Raw genomic sequence first — 21338 nt, forward strand, 5'->3', positions numbered from 1 at the left:
CAGAATAGACATTATCACTACATTGTAATAATATAGAATTGAAAATATTAATTAAATTCTACCAACTAGTGCATAAAGTTTTAAGGAACAATTAAATGAATATTTTTAAAAAATAATAATTGAACGCATAGCTGAAAACTTTTGAAACGTTTAGAAATCTGTGAATAAATTGCCTTCATAATTCTTGTTATTTTATTTAAAAAAAGTAAATCTGTTTTAAAATTAATTTCAGTAAAAACATGACTTAAATTTGTTTTTATATTTTATTAAACTATTGAGAAAACAAACTATTAATTTTATGATTGATATATTTTTATCTGATTATAAATTATTTAAATCTTATTTGAATTTCTATTTAATTATTTCTAACCGCTCTAGTTACAGAAATCATAATCGCATTAATATTTAAGTACCTCCTGTTACAAGAAAATTTCCCAATCAATTCTCACAATGGGGGAAAAAAAATCCTCATTTAAAATGTCAAACAGAAAGGTTTCCTTCCTTGTAGACAAAAAAAAAAATCTTTAATTTCTTTTAACTAATCAATAACAAAACAAAGTTCCACTAAAAGAAAATTTTCCAAAATATCACTTTAAAATAAAAATTTCAGTAGGGAATACACAAGGTTTCACTGTACACCCAGGCATGGCAGTGTCTGCTGTTTAAGAATGAAAAACTATGTTAATGGAACTTGAGGCACAAGTCAGCAACTTTTTCAACTGCTGAGTATCTTTATCATGGGTTAAGGCTTCCAACACCAAGGGCCTGGAGAAGATGGGTGGAACGGTAAGCTAGGCCCATAAAGTCCAGAATACCCTGTCCCAGGTACAGACCATAGGCTTTGACCATATGGAAGGGGCATGGTGGTCCACGGTGAGGAATTTCCATATGTGCCCACGCTAGCTGGCATTGGAGAGCTAGCGTGAGCTTGTTGCTAGCAGCATCTAGAACGCCAAGCATTCTTGTACTCATTGTAGCTGACTGTGATTTTCTCACTTTGGTAACGGGTAAGACGGATAGACTTCCTCACATCACTAGTGATCACACCTTTGTAGCCACCTTTCCTGAGCAAAGAGTCAATAGTTTGTATCTGGTCCCAACCTAAATCATAAAAATTCAACAACTGAAACCAGAGAATTTGTGAACATAGAAATTACTTTTAAAATATGAGCAAATGTCAACCATGTAGGCAGCAATGAAAGTTTGAATGAAATAATTAAAATTTCAGACAAATCAAAAACTGCAGAATAAATATGATTAAACAAGTAATTGTTCATATCTATGCATTGGTGCATGTATTGCATCCATATTTATTTTTCAAAGTGAGTGAAAGAAAAAAAATTTAATTTTTTAAAACATTTTTTTTTATTTTACAGGCAACATATATTTAGCAAAAAAAAAGTAATTTAATCAACATATTTCTTTTGATATTTTACCAGTAAGAAATAGCAATTTTATAGAAACTTTAAATAGAAAAACAGATGGTGAGTGAAAATCTAAGAGAAAATTTCAGAATTTTTGCTCGACCATGTCATAAATTAAAAATACTACAGCAATGCTTTGTTGTTTGGAACTTTGATTGATTCATTGAAAATTTATTCTTTACATCGGAAAGTAAAGATAATAATTTTTAATAAAAGATATTTGATTTATAATTAAAAAAACACCATATATTTTTTAGGATGATATGGAATGTTAACAAGCTTATTTTTTAAAGATATTCTGAAACAATAATGAATATCAGATATCTTTGTATATCTTAATTAACAAAAATTTTTAATTAAAATCATTTTATAAATATTACAAGTAACTTATTATTTTCATTATTTTATCGTCAAAAACACATCCCAGCAATTCGCCAAAATAAAGAGGGTTTCCCAAATGGGGATGGATATTCAGCAACATTAAAGGCTCTCAATCCCTTAAAAAAATCTAACTTTAGAGCATCGAATCTAAAACTACATATATTTAAACAAATTCAGTAAGTATGTTTCAAAACCGTTCTGTTCAACCAATTTGACAAAATCTACATTTATGCACCTTCACTTCATTTATAATTTCATTTTCGCAAAAATAGGATCTGAGAAAGATATTGATAACTGAAAAGTTCCACAACATTAAAATGATTTAATTAGATTTATGCATATTTTAAATTTACAATGGAACTATTCTGGAATGGACTTCACAAACTTCAATCATGGTCAGGTAACAAAGATGACATCCCTTTACTAAATTTCTGTACCACAACAGAGATCATTTGGCCATCATAAACTAAGCATAAGTCAGTACATAGAAGTAGACATTTCATAAATTGGGTTTTGAATTTATAACATCCCAGTTCCAACATCAAAACTATTCCGTGAGATTATTTTTTGCCCTCAGTATTTAAAGAAAAAGTATAGTTCTAATACATGAGATACAACATGTACTAAAAAATGGTTTCATAAGTGGTATAAATTCAAATAATGATCTTGAAGTTTTACATGGCTTCATATATATTTCTAAATTATAGGATACTGGCAAACTGAAAACATTCAAATAAATGATAAATATCTTCTAAGAAGTTTAAATACATCCAACTTTAAAAATATCTATTACATCTTTTTTTTTTTTTTTTTTTCATTTTATAGATTTTATGTAGCAAATATTTGCTACAATGCACTAAAAAGTAAACAAAAATAATTCCATCTGATAATAAGTTTGAGAGCTAGTTTTTTAGAAAATTAATTACTAAATGTTTGTGGAAGAATATATATATATATAAATTTAAACTTAGTTTGAAGAATCAAAGGTAAGAATTTTTTCATCATAAATCATCATACATTTATTGTTTTATTGTTAAAGAATACAGTGGAATTGCACTTAATGAGCATAATTCAGTCCCGAATCTTATTTGTAATGCAAAACATTCATTCAGAGAAGCTATTTTTTTTCTATGGGAATCTATGAAGAAAAGAGGAAATGCATTTCACTCTGAAAAAATACTCAAACAAATTTATAATAATGTAATTTATTAATTGTAATGCATACTTTTTATACAAGAAAATTGTTTAAAGACATTTGTCTTTGGCTACACTTCCAAATAAGAAGATGAGATACAGCATTAACGTTAAATAAATTTATAATGGTCATAGCTACTGTCTTATCAAGGTGAAGCTTCTTAACATATGGCGTAATAATTCCCCTTGCTTTTCAGCATCTTCCTCTTTTAATAGAACATTGTTGTTTAATTGCATCTATTATTTCTTCCTCTCCTTACCAAATCTCCTCCAAAACTCTTTGCTGCGACAAAGAAAGCAACTCCATAAGCTCTTAGGTAATTCTGGATATATGCTGCTACCAGCTCACTGATGTTATTGCTATCCACCTTGAGCCTCATGATCTTGGTTAGAGACAAAATCCCTACTTAACCCTTATCATGGCAAGATTGCTTTTGAAGAAAAGCAAAAAAAATGTATATAGGTAGCTTATTTTATATATATTTTTTTTATATTTTATATTTTTATATTTTATATATATTTTTATTTTATAGTGGTAGTATATTTTTATAAAGTTGCATGTATGGTATACTATACAAAATGAACATAAGGGTTAAGATTCCAAAGATACTTGCTCAAACCCTTTTGCATCATATTCGACAATGTTATCCAACAAAACTTCTTTCATGCATATAAAATGATATTCTTTAAAAAATACTCAATAGAACCCAATATAGGCAATATAGCATGTGACATCATGGTGTCTCCTCATCAATCACTCTACAAAATATCACACATTACAATTCTCATGCTTGTGAGGTGCTCAATAAGTGAGGTTTGACTGTAGCTAATTTCAGACATATTGAAATAAGCACATATTTAATTATTTCCATATTATACTTCTTATAATCTAAGACAAAGTTATAATACATTACATGGAGAAAAGCTACACATTTACCTTGAGACCAATATAAGATTTTTTCACTACAGAAACTGAACTTAGATTTCTACACTTAAGTTATATATTTGAAGACAATAACTTTAAACTATATAGGTGCAATTCTTTCAAAACTATACCTTTAACAATCAAGTTATCTTAAAAGAAAAACTTGTATTAATAAATTTGAAAGGCAGGATTTCTCGACAAAAACAATGTTTTCAAATGATTTAAGAAATAACTCAATAAAATCTCAAAAACTAAATAATGTAAAATAAAAAATGTAGTCAAGATTTATCTGGTGAGAATAATTATTACTTTTACATAAAACAACCTTTTTTTTTTAATTGCTACTTTAATGTTGTCACTTTACAACATAACCTTTTCATTTACAATTTTATATAAACATCAATACTTTTTGAAGCGTTGAAGAATAAGAGAACAACTGATAAAAATTTATAAGATACACATTCCTAATTCTCCTTACACACTTACTTTATTCTCTTTTAACATAATCACAAAAGCTATAGGGAGATACATATACTATCCAGATAAACATATTTTATAAACATAAATATGAAATTCATTCTTATCTACATACAAGTAAAAAAATATGAACAGAAAAAAAAGATAGTAAATAAGTGCTAAGTCACACAATAAACCAGATATAAGATGCAACCTATATTATGAAAAAATATAATTATAAAATAACAAAAATATGCATGTAAATTTTGATTTTTAAAAAATATTATTCAATTTTAAAATCTTTTTTCACTTATATAAATATAGCATCACATAATAAGCCAACAGCAGGAGGGGGAAAATTAACGTTTTAAACAATCTTTTCATAGCACATAAAATATATAATATCTCAAGATTTAAAAAGCAAACCTTGTTCTGGAGCAACTTCAGGAAGATAAGTGGCAGTCCGTTTGTAGCCCTTCTCTGTGTTGAATTCAATACGTATTCCATGAATACCAATCTAAGGATAAAAAAAAGTAATGCATTAAAAAAAATCACACAATTATTACATCCATGCCATATTTTGAGGGAAAATAGAAATGTTGTTTCACTGGTACTACATAATCTGGAATAAAATAGTTGCTTATGAGAGACAAAATATATGTGCAGTTAATCTCTTTAATATTTCAATACAAACAAGCAATTATCTTCTAAAGATCTAATAAATATCTAAATTTAATGAATATTTAGGCCTATAATCGAAATAACAACTCTGATTTTCTTAAACAAAACACTTTAGCTCATAAAAATAATTACACAACTGAAATTTTTTTTAAAAAATCAAGTTTTAAAAGTTACAATCCAGAAAGTCACAATATGAATTAAGGAAAAGATTTAAATATTAGAGAATTCGAATAATACTTTAAAATTTTTCAATGCATGAAAATTTTAATATTTTAATTATTACGTTGTTTTACTATTTATTGGAATCATAAAAATGACAAAGTTATTTTTTTTATGCTTGTTTCATGCTTTATTTGCAATGCAGTTCCAAGTTGTATGAGTTCTGAGCATATTTTTTTCTCATATTTGAATTTATAACTTTCATCACTATCAATTAAGTTATTTTATACAAAAATCTGCTTATCAATTGCACTTCCTATCACAAATAAAAGATAGTAAGTACAATAATAGATACTGTTGTAATAATTTAGAAACTGAAATAAATGTTGTAATGTATTATTGGTTTCTTATTTCTATATACGAGCATTTTTGACAATAATCATGTATTCTTAGTTAAATAAAACAATTTTCCTTTTCCATCAAACAAAATTAAATTGAAAGATCTTGTATTTTAAATACTTCAGACTTTTTTTTAAGGAGGAGAAAAATGTAACTGCACACCTTACTTATTATTTCGCATCACACACACACACACACACACACAAAAAAAAAAAAAAAAAGCACTATTATATTGCTTTCTTTGTAAAGGCATTATGGACAAAAAATATTGTTTAATTCATCCATAACCTTATGATTTCTTAATATAATTTGTCCAATAAAGAAAACCAAGGTGAACAATACAGATAATGATGCAATACCCATCACCCAAGATTAGAAATTAAAAGATGAAATGCAAGACTCAATTATTACAATTTATTTTAAAGTTTATAACTCATATAAAAGAATAATTCTAAAAAAAAAGAAAATTTGCAATATAAATATAGCTAATAATAATTTAACAAAGGATGTAAATTGACTTTGGAAAAATTGATAAAATACTTGTGAAAATTTATCAAAAAAAAAAAAAGTATTTATATAATATTTTTTTAAATCTTAGTTACTAAAAAATGATTTATTTTAATAGATAATCTCTATTATGAATAAAGGAGAATATGTGCATGCATTGGAACTCTATAGGATAAACTATTTGACCGAGGGCTACCAAATTTAGCATAATTATAATTTGAAAACTGTACACTTCAGAGATTTTTTTTTAAAAAATTAACTAGAATTTCAATTACAAATTCAACGTGATTTTGGTATTTTCCATAATACAAAAAAAATTTTAAAAATTGAACATTTTTTTTAATATATTTTCATTAAAAAAATAGAAGAATGAGAACAAAAAATTTATTAAAACTTTCAAAAGAGGAATAGACTATAAAAAGCTTAGAATTTGCCTTTTTGTGTTTATCCTCAACCCCATGAGTACAGTTTCAAAAATTTTGAATTACTACTTAGTTTCCTGTTAAAAAAAAGATTTTGCAAATCAGTTTAAATTCCTTAATAAGCTATTTTGCTTACAGTAAAACTACAATTAAAAAATTTCTTAAATGCTAGTTAATGGGGGGAGGAAAGATTTGAAAATTTCACGGATGTCCATTTCAAATAATGTATACACTGCAAGCATGATTATATTTTGTCTAATATCATTTTTACTCCAAAAGAATTGACAGAATATCCTTATATTTCCTATAAAATTACAAGAGCAATTATAAAAACTTTCAAGAAGTATCCTAACCTATCCATAAAAAGTGAACAGAGTGCCAAATAAATTTTATCTCTTTCAAAACACCTGCCTACTTAATTATTTTAAGAGATTACAGTTTGCGATTTAAAAAAAATGAAAGAAGCTTTAAATATTTATAAATGTTTGTAGTAACAGGATTCTACAATGAAATGTTGTCATCATAAATAATTAAACAATCCAAGATAAACAAAGGAGCAGGAAAGTAGAAATGTTTCAAATCTAAATTAAAATGTAGATGCATTTTAAAAAACTGACATTCATTAGAGAGTCTAAATTTTTTAACAAACCTTTTCCATATTCAGTTTAAATCATTTCCATTTGTAATTATTCAAAATATCCATTTTTTAAATCACTTTTCTATTATATATCTATGACAATCACTGTAATAAAGAAACTAACCAGGAAAAGCCTTTTGCATATCAATCTGTGTAATTGAAAAATTTTGTAAGAGAAATAAAAAGAATTCAATAAACTTTAACAATTCGACAATTTTTATGGTTGAATTAATTAGAAAAATTGCAGATGCAAGTTTTGTAATTAAGAAGTATCCTAAAATGACATGCAGAAAAATATTCATAAGATAATTTCAGAGCAGAAACTGAAATTTGCAATTGACAGTCAAAAGCTATTTTCAAAAAAAAACACAAAAATTGCCATCTTTGTTTAGTAATTTTTAAATATAAAGTTAATCGATTCACCAAATTGTTTTTAAATAGTAATCAAATAATGGCAAGAAAGTAAGAATAAAAATTCATTATATTTAAGGAATATGTAAATGATACAATTTTATGGATTTCATATTCTAAAAACTACATTTTCACTTTTTCATATCCAAAAATTAGATATCTGGAATTGTAACTTTATAAAACTTTGATTTAAAAAAAATTACTAACAAAATAAAGAGTAAAATAAACAGAAGCCACCTAACTCCCCTCAATATGAAAAGGTTAGAACAATAATATATTCACTGTTCCACAGCTGATATATAACTTAATGCTTGCATTTTTTGTTATTGTTGTTAAATAAACAACTGATTCTACAACAGGAGAATTATATCTAATTGCATTTTTTTTAAATGGCAATTTAGTTAAATAGAAATCTAAAAGTCAAAACTGTTCTGATAACTAAATACTTAGATATAATATTATTCTGAACTAGTCCTATCCAAATTTAAAATCTCTTCTGTAAAAAAATGCGACAATCATTAATAATAATTTTTTTTTTTCCTTCTTACAAAATTGAATGAAAGATCTAATATGTCTTAATGACAATAATAATTTTTTTCTTTTTCAAAATGACTGTTATTTATACAACAGCCATCAATTACAACAGAAGCTGAAATCAATAGTCACTTGTGAAAGACTGTTTGCTTCAAATAAGTTGTAAGGGAAACATCTTTTTGAAGAAACAAGGTGTTACATTTCCACACAATCAGCCAAGTCAAACAGTAGCAATCCTGCTGAAGTACATTTTCATTCTATGAAATTTCCATGATTTTATTTTAAAAACAGGAGGAAGACTTGCAAACTTTTCTTCCATGTTGTTCACAGCTCTTCTTCCTAAGAACCATCCAGTATTTCATTTGGAACAAAAAAGGAAAGAGTTTTTAGTCCAATCAAAATAAACAAATGCAGAGTAGGATGCAGAAATTAAAGAAAAGAAAAAAAATGCAAGAATATAATAAAAAAAAGGAAATGTGTATAGTTTCTTCTGGGTCATTCAATTTCTGGAAGTTCAATTTTTATGTTTAAGAGGCTCTGGCATAATGGAAATTACTGGTATGTAATTAGAACATAACGACACTGATCAGGTGCTTAAAAGGTTTCACAACAAAAACTTGATGTTTCCAAATGTAGTATTTTAACATTTAAGTCTAATTATATTAAATCCAATTCACAAATAGAGCATTACTATCAGTGAATAAATTTTTGTTTGATGCTAGAAATAAAATATTCAAGTAAAATTAATATAATAAAAAAAATCTTCGAAATCTCTGAAATATAAAGTAGTGAGATTTAAATAACATTGATTCAAAATGGAACTGTTTAGAATTTTACAGAAAAGAAACTTTATTTATAAGATAACCACATATATAAAATTTATTTAATCAGTTTATAAATATCAATCAATAACAAAGCATTTTGATAATTGCAGTAAAAAAAGTGATCATTTTTTTAAAGCTACATATAAATATATTACAAATATCGATAAGCACTGTAAATTCAACCAGCAGAAAAAACATCTAATGAACAAAAAAAAGTGATTTCTTTCACATATTTAGCATGCACTGTCTAAGAATATGAAACAAAGTACTGAAATCAAAAATTCATATTTAATTACATACCACATCAGCTCTTGATATAATGTTTCCTGTTTAAAAGTGCAGATTTCCTGCCTAAACAGATTATTAATGTAGACGCATGCTAAAATGTAGATTTCCTGCTTCTAGACTTAAAAATGCAGATATTATGTGAAATTCTGCTAAAAATATAAATAGTGCATTGAATATTTGGTATAGTTTTCAAAGAAAACTAAAATTGGGTAAAGACTGGATAAGCAGCATTTAATTAAAACCCAGGATGTTATTGTTTCTATACTACATAAAGGGGGAAAAAACTATTTTAGATTCCATAGGATTAGAAAAACTTTGTCAGGAAAAAAAAATTACACTAAACTTCTCAGCAAGGAATAGCAAGTTAAAACTTCAATATACTGATGACAAGAGTCTTTTTTTGACACTTCATCATACAACTTACATAATTTATGATATTTGAATTGCATAGCAAATTCTTTAAAAATGTCCATAGTCACATAATTTGGTTTTCTCAAATATTTTATTATAAGTATATAAACATTAAATTGATTTTCCTACTAATTAATGACAAACAAAATTTAGATGAGTTGCAAAGCAGTTATTCTTGTAAGTTCCTTATTTTTTTTTCTTTAAATAAATGGTTCTTTACTTTTTTTGTGTATGTAAATGTGAATTAGGCCATGAAATGACTTTGAATTCTTATAATTTTGTAAAGTTTTTAATTCAGTTGTTCTTCTCCTGAATAAAAATCCATGTACTTGAAACATTTCATTAAACTGAACAATATATGAAATATGAGTATACTTTACATTTACTTATCATCAATACATTGATTTTTTTTTCTGTACTAGTATAATTACTGTATACAACAATAAAATATGTGGTACACAATACTGTATAGAATAATGAATATTTATGTGCAGAACTACCAATGTTACTACTAAATTAATAAGATCTACTTAAATATAACAAATAGGTCATAATTTAATCTGAAACATTACTGATTTTGAAAAAAATGATAATTGCATGGCAATTTTTTGTACAATGTTAAAACGCATTTGTATTATTTTACAACACTGGCAATTCTGCAAATGAATGCTCATTATTTTATATAGTATTGTATACCACATATTATACTGTGGACAGCGTATATACTATGTAACATATATATTGTTTGTCACAATAATTATACTAGTGCAAGGAAAAAATTAATATATTGATGATAAGTCAATGTAATAATATGCGGGAATATTAAAACTAAAATTGAATATTCAATCATTGTGCATTAACTTTCATTTTATATACAAAATGAAATAGTTCATATTGACCTTCAATAATTTTAATAGGCACTAATACAAGAAATTTACAAATGATGGTTAATAAAATTCTTAAAATAGTATTATTTTTTAAATGTCAACAAAATAAACATTTACAAATTATTATTTCATAACTTTTATCATTTGAATTCATAGTAGCAGTAGTATTTGAATTCATAGTCCAGTAGCAAAATAAAGAATACTCTAAATGATAACTTCTACATTTGCTTCTAAAATAAAAGAAAAAATTTCATTATTTCCTTTTAAAACTTATATTAAACAGGAAAAACAACACACTTTTATCATGCCCTTTTGCAATTAATATCAATTAAACAAAAATAAATTCCTATTCTTACCTGCCAATCTAAGTAATCCCGTCCATCTTCAAAATGGCGCAAGATTGAAACAGATACATGAAGTTTAGGGAATTCATCCCGAGTGATTGGACTGAAGCGACTATCACGAAATGCACTGAAGAAAAAAAAGAAAAGTTGTATTATATGAATAACTTTAACAAGTAAAAATAAATAAACTGTTACTAAATCCTATAACCTAAATATTTACATATTTGAAATTTCAAATTCTATTATAAATCTGACATTTACAACTCATAAAATGAACTCTTTAATGAAAAAAAAAACAATACAATATAGGATTACCACAGAAAATTACAAACAAAAAATTATATCTTTTGAGAGTTTTTGAATCAAAGTAATACATTATACTGCAATTTGAGAAAAAATTTCAACTTAATTATTAATTAATCTAGAAAAATATCAAATGTAAGATTGGATATTGTAATCAAAAATGTTAAAATATAAAAGTTATTCAGTTACCTGCCTTCCATTTTAAGTTATGGTTACATAACCAGGAAAAAGAAGCACAATTTGTTTAAGCTGGTATGAAGTAATTTGCCTTCATAATTGTTTGGAGTTAACCTCCAATTATCTTGTTTTATTAAAACTCATTAATTGAAACTTGACACTTAAAGAGGACATTTCTAAGTACTTGATGTGTTTGATATTAAAAGTATTGTTTGTATTTTTTTTTGTTTAAAAAATATATAATTAAGACACATGGTATATATAATAACATGCTAAAAAGATAAATATATAAATAGTGAAAATGCATGCAGTTGTAAAAAAAAAAAAATAGAAAACAAAAGTTGAACACTTTTTAAATTATGAAATAGGTAGAAAGATTTAGTTATTAAAATATCAATCTAATTAAAACTAGAAAAGGTGTAGTATGCAAAAAAGTGATAAAAAATAATGATAATGAATACAAGATTAAATGAAGCACTGCAATACACAGTTGAGAATAAAAATTATTCCAGCAGAATTTGATTTATGGACCAAAATATCTTGTATCCAATTTTGATATGACCGCAAGAATCTACTTTATCCTTTTAAACAAAGAAAACAAAATAAAATAAAATTTCTTGATAAAATTGAAAATGAGACAGAAACATACGGATCAACAAGTTCTTGTTAGAAAGTAAAGACAAAAAAAAAAAAAAAAAAAAAACATAAGTAAAGCAATCAGAGAAAAAATGTCATCTGACTGCATTATGCCTGCTTTGAAACTTTCAATTAATGTACAACATCAAAAAGTATTATCAGAATTTGTACAATTAATCTGAATGTTTAAATTATATCTATGACAAACATGAATCTAAGCTAAAACATTCCACTTCTTTTTCTAAGATATAAACAAGAAATTTTGTAAACATATAACATTTCTATATATTTCAATTTATATATGAGTTGTTGATCTAAATATGACTCTTTCATAAAACCTATTGCATTATATTATCAATAAAATTGTCTCCTCAATGATATACAATTTTATAAAATTACAATTAGGAGCACTTAAGAAGTGATAACATCAAAAATATATTTTTCCCTATGAAATTCCTACAATTATGGACATTATAATATAAAAAAGATAACTCCAATAAACTTCAGCAATTTTTCCCAAACCATATCTTTAATTAGCTTAAAAAGCTTTAAAAGCACAAGATATTACATGAATATTTAAAATTCTAAGTTTCTTATTCAAATACCATATAAAAGATGTGAAAACATAAAAAATTATTTTTATCACAATTTATTCTATGAAACACTTCTATTTTACTATAAACAGATTAATTCTTAGTGAAATTTAAATGATTTCATATGTTTTAAAATAAATTTTAGTAAATATCAAGAAAAGGCCGTTAAAAATTAAATATTAATAATCATTTTACATAAGTTATAAAATAAAAAAACGTAGTTACTTTTTACTAAGAAACAACATTAAGAAGTAAAAAAAATTTTCAAGAGAAAATAATTTACCTAAAAATTGAAAATTGTCAACATTTTCAATAGCAAATTAATAAGCTTATATCTGCCTTTTCAATTTGCATACCTGGTAACAGCATATTCTCTCAAACCAGATGCTAGATTCATTGAATTAAATGTTCCAATACAGCCACGTAATTTTCGATCCTTCCCAATCTTCCAAGTTACAAACAAAGGACTGAAAAATAAAAACTATTATTAAAGCAAAATCACAACACACCTCTTTAAAGTAAATGATAAAAAATATATATAATTTTGCTCCTAAAAGAATAAATAAGTTATTAAAAAAGTGGCAGAACAAAAACTTTCATTATATTTCTTCATGTACAAACAAATGAGAACTTGGCATTTTATACTGTACAAGAAAAAAAGATTTTATCAGTCATTTAATTTAGAAATTAATAAATTTAACATTTTCTCAGAAATTATATACAAGTGCTGAAGTTAGCAGAATAGTATATATAGAAAAGAGGAAGGGGAGGACAAAAGTGACAGACACAATTATAGTAAAAATAAAAATGATTAAGAGTTATAATTTTGCATGCGTACAATTACAATTTATCATAAAATAATTACTGTGCAATATTAGTTTATTTGAATCTAAAGTTTGGTTACCATACCTCCTATTTACCAATCATTGTAATTGAATACTTTTGTGATAGTAAATACATTTCTGTATACATACATAAAATAAAGGTTCGGCATTTTTTTAAAGCCTAAAACATAAACAAGCAAACAATGAAATTAATACTGAAATTTTCAACTTAGAACAAGCTAAATTTTCAATACCATACATTTATGCTCAGTGGATACATTTTAAGAAAAATAAATTAGCTAAATAGTAGCTTTACAGGAACAACATCCACGAAAACAGGACAAAAATGACTACAGGTCAATTTATTAATACCCAGTTCTCATTTATAATAGACATTTCACTTTTGTGACTAAACTAACTGCATTTCATTGGATCCCCCTCCCTTTTCTTTTCCTTACTTGATGAGTTAATTTGCATTTCCAAATACTAATAGACTTTTCTTCTATCATATACCAACCAAAAGCCAAATTTCAAAAATGAAAAATATCTTTTTTACTAATTTTCAAGCTAAAGCATGGAAAAGAATCTCTATTTCCTTTTATATGCATTTAAAACCTTTTATGTGCATTTAAAAATGATTTTCTATTAATAATTTCTAAAAAAATCTTTTTCTGAATTTAATTTTATATTACAATTACCTTAATATAAGTTAAAAGAAATTTACAGAAATCTATGTTTTATATTAAGTTGGGTATTATTATGATTAATATACCAATTATACTTTTGTTTTCAAAATGATCTTACTTCAAAGTTTTTTTGTTTTTCTTTCCCAAGATTGGTTTATTTGAAAATGGTAAATCATAACCACATCATAAAACAGAACCAGACACAATTTAAGACTTATGGTTAAAATGATAAAGAACAATCATGTGCTCAAAAGTAAAGATTAAAAATGGTTTTGTTATTAAGAAAATTTAATAATCAGAATGAAACTTATTTATATAACATTTCACTTGAAAATGATAGCACTAGACAAGTCTATAACATGTCCTTCAGTCTTCCTTGAAGAACACATCAATTTAATCTTTTTAATTGACTGCTAAACATGTAACATAGCACGGTTTTAGAATGAAGCCAAACCAAGATGACTGCCAATTATTTTAATATCATCTAAATATAAATAAAAATCATTAAGGTTATGTATTTCTGTTCTATATCTCTTCTTAAATAACTAGCCCACATTTACCCAAACTTTACAATTTTTTTTATTTAATAATATGCCATCTGCACGCTTCTTTTCCCCACCTATTATTAAGATTGTCTCAGATAACTTTAATTAATATTAGATTAGATAGTTTTCATGGGACACCAATGTGCCCATAGTGTTAACACAAGATAATAGTTATCTTTTCAAAGAGCTAAAAAGTATCAAAAAACCAAATAATTAGAAATTAATAGAAATTTTGCTTTTTTTTTCTGCATAACTTTGGAGCAAACTATCTCAATAGAAAAATAAATCTTAAAAATTATATGTTTACAATTATATCAATCACATTTCTATGAAATTTTTTCTACAATTTTTATTAATTTTCAAAATTTAACAAATGATTGAATAGGTGTAGACAATTTAGGGAACTAATACTTTGCTATTACTCAGCAACAGTGAACCTTTTAGCTAATTTAATTTTGATATAATTGTCTTATTTTTTTTTTAATATTTTCTGGACACATTCTTTTTATTAATCTAAAAAATTTAATTTTTCTTTTTTATTTTTATTGTTAATTGTTACTGATGATGGTCAATGGAATTTGTTGCAGGAAAGAATCATGCCAAATTTCAAAGAAATATAGTGGAATATAATATTTTCAACTGTATGAAAAATCTTTTCATTGCAGCTCCAATATGAAGGTTTATTTTGATGGAATCTAGTGAATTAAGGATAACAATAAAGAAAGAGTATCCGGTTCTACCACACTTAAAGAATCTCTAATCCCACCTCTCTCCTAATTTAGAGTCTGCAACAATGTTAGGATAAATTGAAGTTTTTGGCTTAATACCAACTACAATTAAAACATTTATTCCCAAAATGCACTTAATTTTTAATGCTATCTTTAAATATAAGTCAAAGTGTATATAATTTACTTCATATAACTAAATTGACAAATGAAACATTTCGTTGCAGTAACCTATTATTTTCCCTCCTCTAAAATTCTAATGTTATGTAATGTTCTAGAATAATAATATGAGTATAATCATGTACATTATATTAAATACAATATATCTTTAAACGCAATAATACCATTGATTTAATTAATTTTACTACAGAAACCAATAAACTATTAAACAAAAAATATACATATTTTCAAAATTTTGAACTTAAATATAAAATTTCATCCTTTAACCAACTGAAACATAGTAAGCCGTTTTTTTAAAAGTTCAACATCATTATTTTAGGAAAAATTCAGGGGTTGGTTAGTCATTGGCTTAAGCAATAAAGATATCTCCCTTTCATTTACAATGATACTTAAATAGTGTGATATCACATCTTATCCATCCTTAAAAATAATTTCAGATATAAATATAGCTTATCATATAAATCACTCAATCCTTTCATTAGATAACTGCTGAAAAGAAGGGGAGGAAAACAAACTGTAGTTAATGGATCAATTTTATTACATGTTCTTATATCAAACTAGCTTGTCCATTTTTGGGAAAAAATGTTCCTCAATTATCAAAATTTATTACACCACTCATTTTTAAAACAAAGCCTTGTTTTAACTTCTTACAAATGAATGTGCAGAATAACTACTTACCATCTATGCTTTTTTTTTTTTTTTTTTTACTTTTCTTGAAATTAAAAAACATTTCTCATATAATTTATAATAGATATAACTTTAAATATGTTTTTATTTTTAAATGTACATTTCATTACTTTATTTAGTTACTTTTACTGTTATAATAATAAAAAAATTATTACAATTATTCTAGGAAATTATATATTAATAAGAATCAAGTTATCTTTATCTAGAAAAGTATACAGAAAAATTAGTTATTAGAAAATAGCAATATACAATTTAGAACAGGGAAAAAGAAATTAAACTGAAAGTCTCCTAAAATTAAGAACATAAATAAATGCTCCCTCCAAGATATGTCAGCATTAAAATTCCTATAGAAATTAAAAAATTAAATTAATTCTAAACAATAGACATTTCAACATTTTTTTTAAATGTATCAAATGCTCAAAAAATATCTAAAAGAGATTCCTGCTTATAATCCACCAGTTCTCACTTCCATCAAAAGAAAGCCAACTCAAACTAGGATTGTATATTCAATAAACTTTCCAATGACTAAGAGTCCTATTAGAAATTTTATGATGAGGATGGATTCGTCCACACAATCTGCGAGTCAAGGGCTTGTGTATTTTAAAGTAGAAATATAGTACCTTTTGTCAAAACCTTAGGAGTGCTTAAATAATATTCCTATCTAAATTGTTGGTTGGTTGGGTTAAATGGCAGAAGAAGCAGGTTTGGCCAAATTACAACATCCATCTATCTAGAACAGTGTTTCCCAAAGTGTGATATGCATACCCCCCCAGGGGTACAATAAGAGTTTGATGAGGGTACAACTGAGGCGAAAGTCAACCTCGGAAAATCACATGACTCTGTTTAAAATGAAAGAAGGCCCAATCATTTGTGGTCCACTGTCCCACCCCATGTGACCGAAATCGGAGACACCTTTGATTTTTAACGTGGACGGGTTAAGTACCCCCCCCCCCCCGTTGCTTTGGGTTACTTGCTTGAATGGAAGTTCGACTACTAAAACTGATGCTGATACTCTGAAATGCATAACACAGCACTGGAGAGTTTGCAAGTGGGTCTGAAAAACTATTTCCCTGATTTAAACAAAAATATTGAATGGATAGGAGATCCGTTTAACATTGATACAACATATATACCAGAAGATCTGACCCATGCAGAAGAAGAGCAACTGTCGGAATTGGCTTCAGACGGATTTTTGAAAATTAAACATAGGGAGAGTACCTTAACATCATTCTGGTTACAAATGCAACATGTGCATCCAAACAGAAAAAGTTCTGAAATACATCTTGCCTTTTCCAACTTCATATTTATGTGAAGCTTTTTCAGCATTTGTAGAGATTAAGTCGAGAAAAAGGAACAGACTATTAGATGTGGAATCGCATCCGAGATTAAAATTAACAAACAGGGAACCAAATTATGACGATCTGCCATCTCAGCACAAACAATTTCATCCTTCTCATTGATCCACATAAATGTTACTTATAATATACTACTTATACACTAATAATAAAAGTTATATTATATTTATATTTTATTATGAATAATTTTATTTCTCTCTTTTTATTATTTTGTGTATGTCACAAAAAAAAATTTAAAAAAAATATATTTGTGACTGTTATTAAAATATATCCTTTTTTTTTTTTTTTTTTTTTTTTGACGACAGGTACTTAGCGTTACAAAAATTATAGAAGGGGTACACATATGTCAAAAGTTTGGGAAATACTGATCTAGAAATCTGACTTCAGTATATATAAATAAGCTTCCTTCCTATAAGATAGTTTATGAATGGAACTAATCACGAACAATATTAAGCACAGAACCTATAATTTTTCCCCCTAAATATATTCTTCAGTTATACTATGCCTTAAACCATTTGGTGCCACTTAAATTATAAATTTTTCTAGAATTTGACATTTTCCAAAAAAAAAAATTATTACAAAGAAAACAATTATTTTTTAGAACTCAAAATTAGTATATTTCATTATCTAAAAGACTTTTGGTCAGACATTATCATATTATATATATCTTAATTTAAAACTTAATCAATTTCCTAATTTTTTTTTTTTTTCTTAAAATAGTCTATGCTACTTTAATCAAAATTTATTTTTTCTTATGTTCCAATCAATTCCCCCTTTCTATTTAATTATTTCTATCACACACTCTAAAAATTTCTGATTCAGAAAATTTCAAATGCCAAACTAATCAATGAAAACCCCTAACGAATATGGCATTATTTCAAGCATACTTCAGATTCTCTTTCATAAGTCGACACATGTCAAAGAAATCACTATCAAAATCTGTGTAGTAAAGTCACTAAAAGGAAAAATTTCTGTCACATTTGCTTTTGTTTTCTGATGCAAAAAAAAAAAAAAAATATTTTTCAAATTCCCCATGGCAAAATAAATCGCAATTAAAATTCCAAAAATGTCTTCTTCTTGACCATATATTTATCAAAATTATACCATATATATATATATTAATTATATATCCTCAAAACTTTTTTCACTTAAATTTTAAGTTGTTCTTTTATTGTAAAATTACTTAAAATTTTTACAAGGAAATGCTCCTTCTTACCCTCTGGCTGTGTTATTTGTTAAAATCGCTATTTAGATGTGATGTTTCCAAATAAAATAAATTATTTTTTAAAGAAAGTGAACTTATCCTATATGTTACACGATAATAATATAATATAATAAAAATCTGTATGGAAAATGGATATGCAGCTGGAGGCTTAATAATAATTAAAATTGTTTATTCTTTTATCTTGTCACTTTAAATAATTCTATTTATATCCACATAATATTCGATATGGAAAAACATCATCATCATTCATAAACAGATAATGCTGTATCAGTTATAGATCAATTATTCAGATAAGGCTTTAAAAGGCATATAATATCACAAAACTAATCACAAAAACTAATTTATAATAAATCTGCAATATGTCAATTTTTAATCTTTTTTTCTTCAGTACTAAAAACAACTTTCAGCAGATGTTAATTAACTATGTCAAATCTAAATTTTGTTTGATTTAGTTTCCAAAGTTGTGCAATTAAAACTAAATATGAAAAAAATTATAGAAACCACAGAAAGAAATCCAAAAAAAAAAAAAAAATTGATATCACAGAAAAACTACTTTTTAGAATTTTAAAGTGGAGTAAAAACTGGCTTTTATTAATTAATTTGTTTTTTTTTGTTAATTAAAAATATAATTTTACTTAAAAAAATTTCTTAATATGCACCTACACCAAGAGGTAACCACATTATAAATTTGGTACATTTAAGTCTAACAATACACTTTATACAGAGAATGAAGTACTTTCATTCTTCTTATCATAAATAGAACATCACACTATTTTCAGTGCAACAAAAGTCATTGTAGTGTTCAGGAAGATATGAATGAATATAAAAATTTATACATCACTGAAAATGATCTGGCATTCAAAAATATTTTATCATGGGGGATAGAGTGATAAACAAAGAACTTTAAGGCAGAAAAATTCAATATAATAATATTCTCAATATAAATACATTCAATTTCTCTGCAGTGAATGCAGAAAAGATATGGAGGGGAAAAAGAGAGAACTGTTTTATTTTTTATTAAGAATAGCATCTGTCATTTAAATAAAATATTCTTATATGAAAAAATATTCATATACTTTGACCAAATTTTATTTTTATATAAACTATCAATAAGGTAAGAAGTAAGAGTCTGACAATTTGTGATCAAGATGATTCTGTACATTCAAAAAAATGAATGTGTATACTGAAGAGGTACATCAAAACATGAATAATATTAAATAATAATTTATCTATGATGTACTTATTTAACTCACCAAATGCAACTTAAACATTTAAACTTTCAAATATATATATATATATATAATGTAATACTTAAATGAACAGATTTCATTTTATTTTTAAAAACAGCCTTATGTTTCAGAGCTGTTTACATTAATTTTTTAAGAAAATCAATGTGTTTCAACAAAAAAAATTAATAATAGCAAGTTTTTAATGCTTGAATAATATATAAATTAATTAACCTTTCATTTAACTAATATTTATATCACAAACTTCAGGCTTTATTTTTATATCACAAACATCAATTATTAAAATAATTGTAATTTCTTATAGATAAAAAAAATTACTTAAGCAAAAAGAATTTTAGTTAACAATATTTTCTCACAAAAAACCCGTCTTAAAATATGAAAAATATTCTAAATCCTTTTATCCCCCCCCCCGTCATTTTTAATATTTGCTGCAAGAAATGAAAAAAATTCAACTATTCAATATGTATAATTAATCAATTATATTAATCAGAAAAAAATGAATTAAAGAACTGCTGTGAAAAAAATTATTTTTTAAGGAAGCATTAATGAATCTTAATTTTAAAAACCAGTTTGGTGATTGTTCCTACATACACAAAGCAAGGCTATCCTCAAATGTGTCCTTGATGAAACACCAACAGCTGTTTTTGACATCACTTGATTCTCAGTTTCCTTTGTTTGGATCGGAAACTAACCTTTTCATTAAATTAATTGTAATTTTTAAAAAATTTTCTCCACTAAAAGATTAAATTAACTAAAAATAAACACAAATGAAAGAAGGAAGTATTTTTTTCTAACTTACACAATTAGAATAAGAAAGTAGGTTAAACTTACTAGTTCTCATTTGGAAAATTGGGAGTCTTTGGGGACTCGTACTGATTCAAATAGCAGTACAAAACATCAAAACAGAAAAAACACATTTCAACGCAAACCACCATTCCACCTCGATAAATACTTGGTTGACAAGTATAGGGATGAACGATTGTGCCATTGCAGCAAGGATGGAAATGATAATTTTGTTTCTCCTTCTTTCCCCCACAGCAACCAGCAGCCATGATTACAAACAAACCAAAACAGTCACTGCTCAAGGAACCTCGATCTCGAAACAAAGAGTTTCAATTTTCACAGTTCAGTGAGCATTTATTACAGTAGTTTCAGAATTTATTGGTAGAGGGCAGTAGCAAATCGAAACTTATTCCGAAAATATAAAACATTCTGATGAAATATAAATTATTTGTCGACATAACTTTCAAAACTAAAACTTTTTAAAAATT

At 25.7% G+C, this 21338-nt stretch overlaps 1 protein-coding gene across 1 annotated transcript; it reads right to left on the bottom strand.

Moving 5' to 3' along the window:
* Positions 1 to 105: 105 nt before the first annotated feature.
* Positions 106 to 21152, bottom strand: LOC129963876 (nuclear protein AMMECR1-like). Its single transcript, XM_056078456.1, has 5 exons — positions 20899 to 21152; positions 12950 to 13060; positions 10897 to 11011; positions 4807 to 4897; positions 106 to 1101 (listed from the first exon to the last, which is right to left on the bottom strand). Exons 1-5 carry the CDS (start codon positions 21117 to 21119, stop codon positions 935 to 937), a joined length of 705 nt encoding a protein of 234 aa, XP_055934431.1. The 5' UTR covers positions 21120 to 21152; the 3' UTR covers positions 106 to 934.
* Positions 21153 to 21338: the final 186 nt, after the last annotated feature.

Source organism: Argiope bruennichi, chromosome 3 (assembly GCF_947563725.1).
Source record: "Argiope bruennichi chromosome 3, qqArgBrue1.1, whole genome shotgun sequence".
Classification (NCBI taxonomy): domain Eukaryota; kingdom Metazoa; phylum Arthropoda; class Arachnida; order Araneae; family Araneidae; genus Argiope; species Argiope bruennichi.

Bases quoted from the DNA above. Each gene is read 5' to 3' on its own strand.
- LOC129963876 (XM_056078456.1), bottom strand. From the start codon at position 21,119: ATGGCTGCTGGTTGCTGTGGGGGAAAGAAGGAGAAACAAAATTATCAT. The intron at 4,898-10,896 runs GTAAGAATAGGA...TTTTATCCTTAG, and splicing joins GGGATTACTTAGATTGGCAG to ATTGGTATTCATGGAATACG. The intron at 1,102-4,806 runs GTTTGCTTTTTA...TTTATGATTTAG, and splicing joins TGAAGTTGCTCCAGAACAAG to GTTGGGACCAGATACAAACT.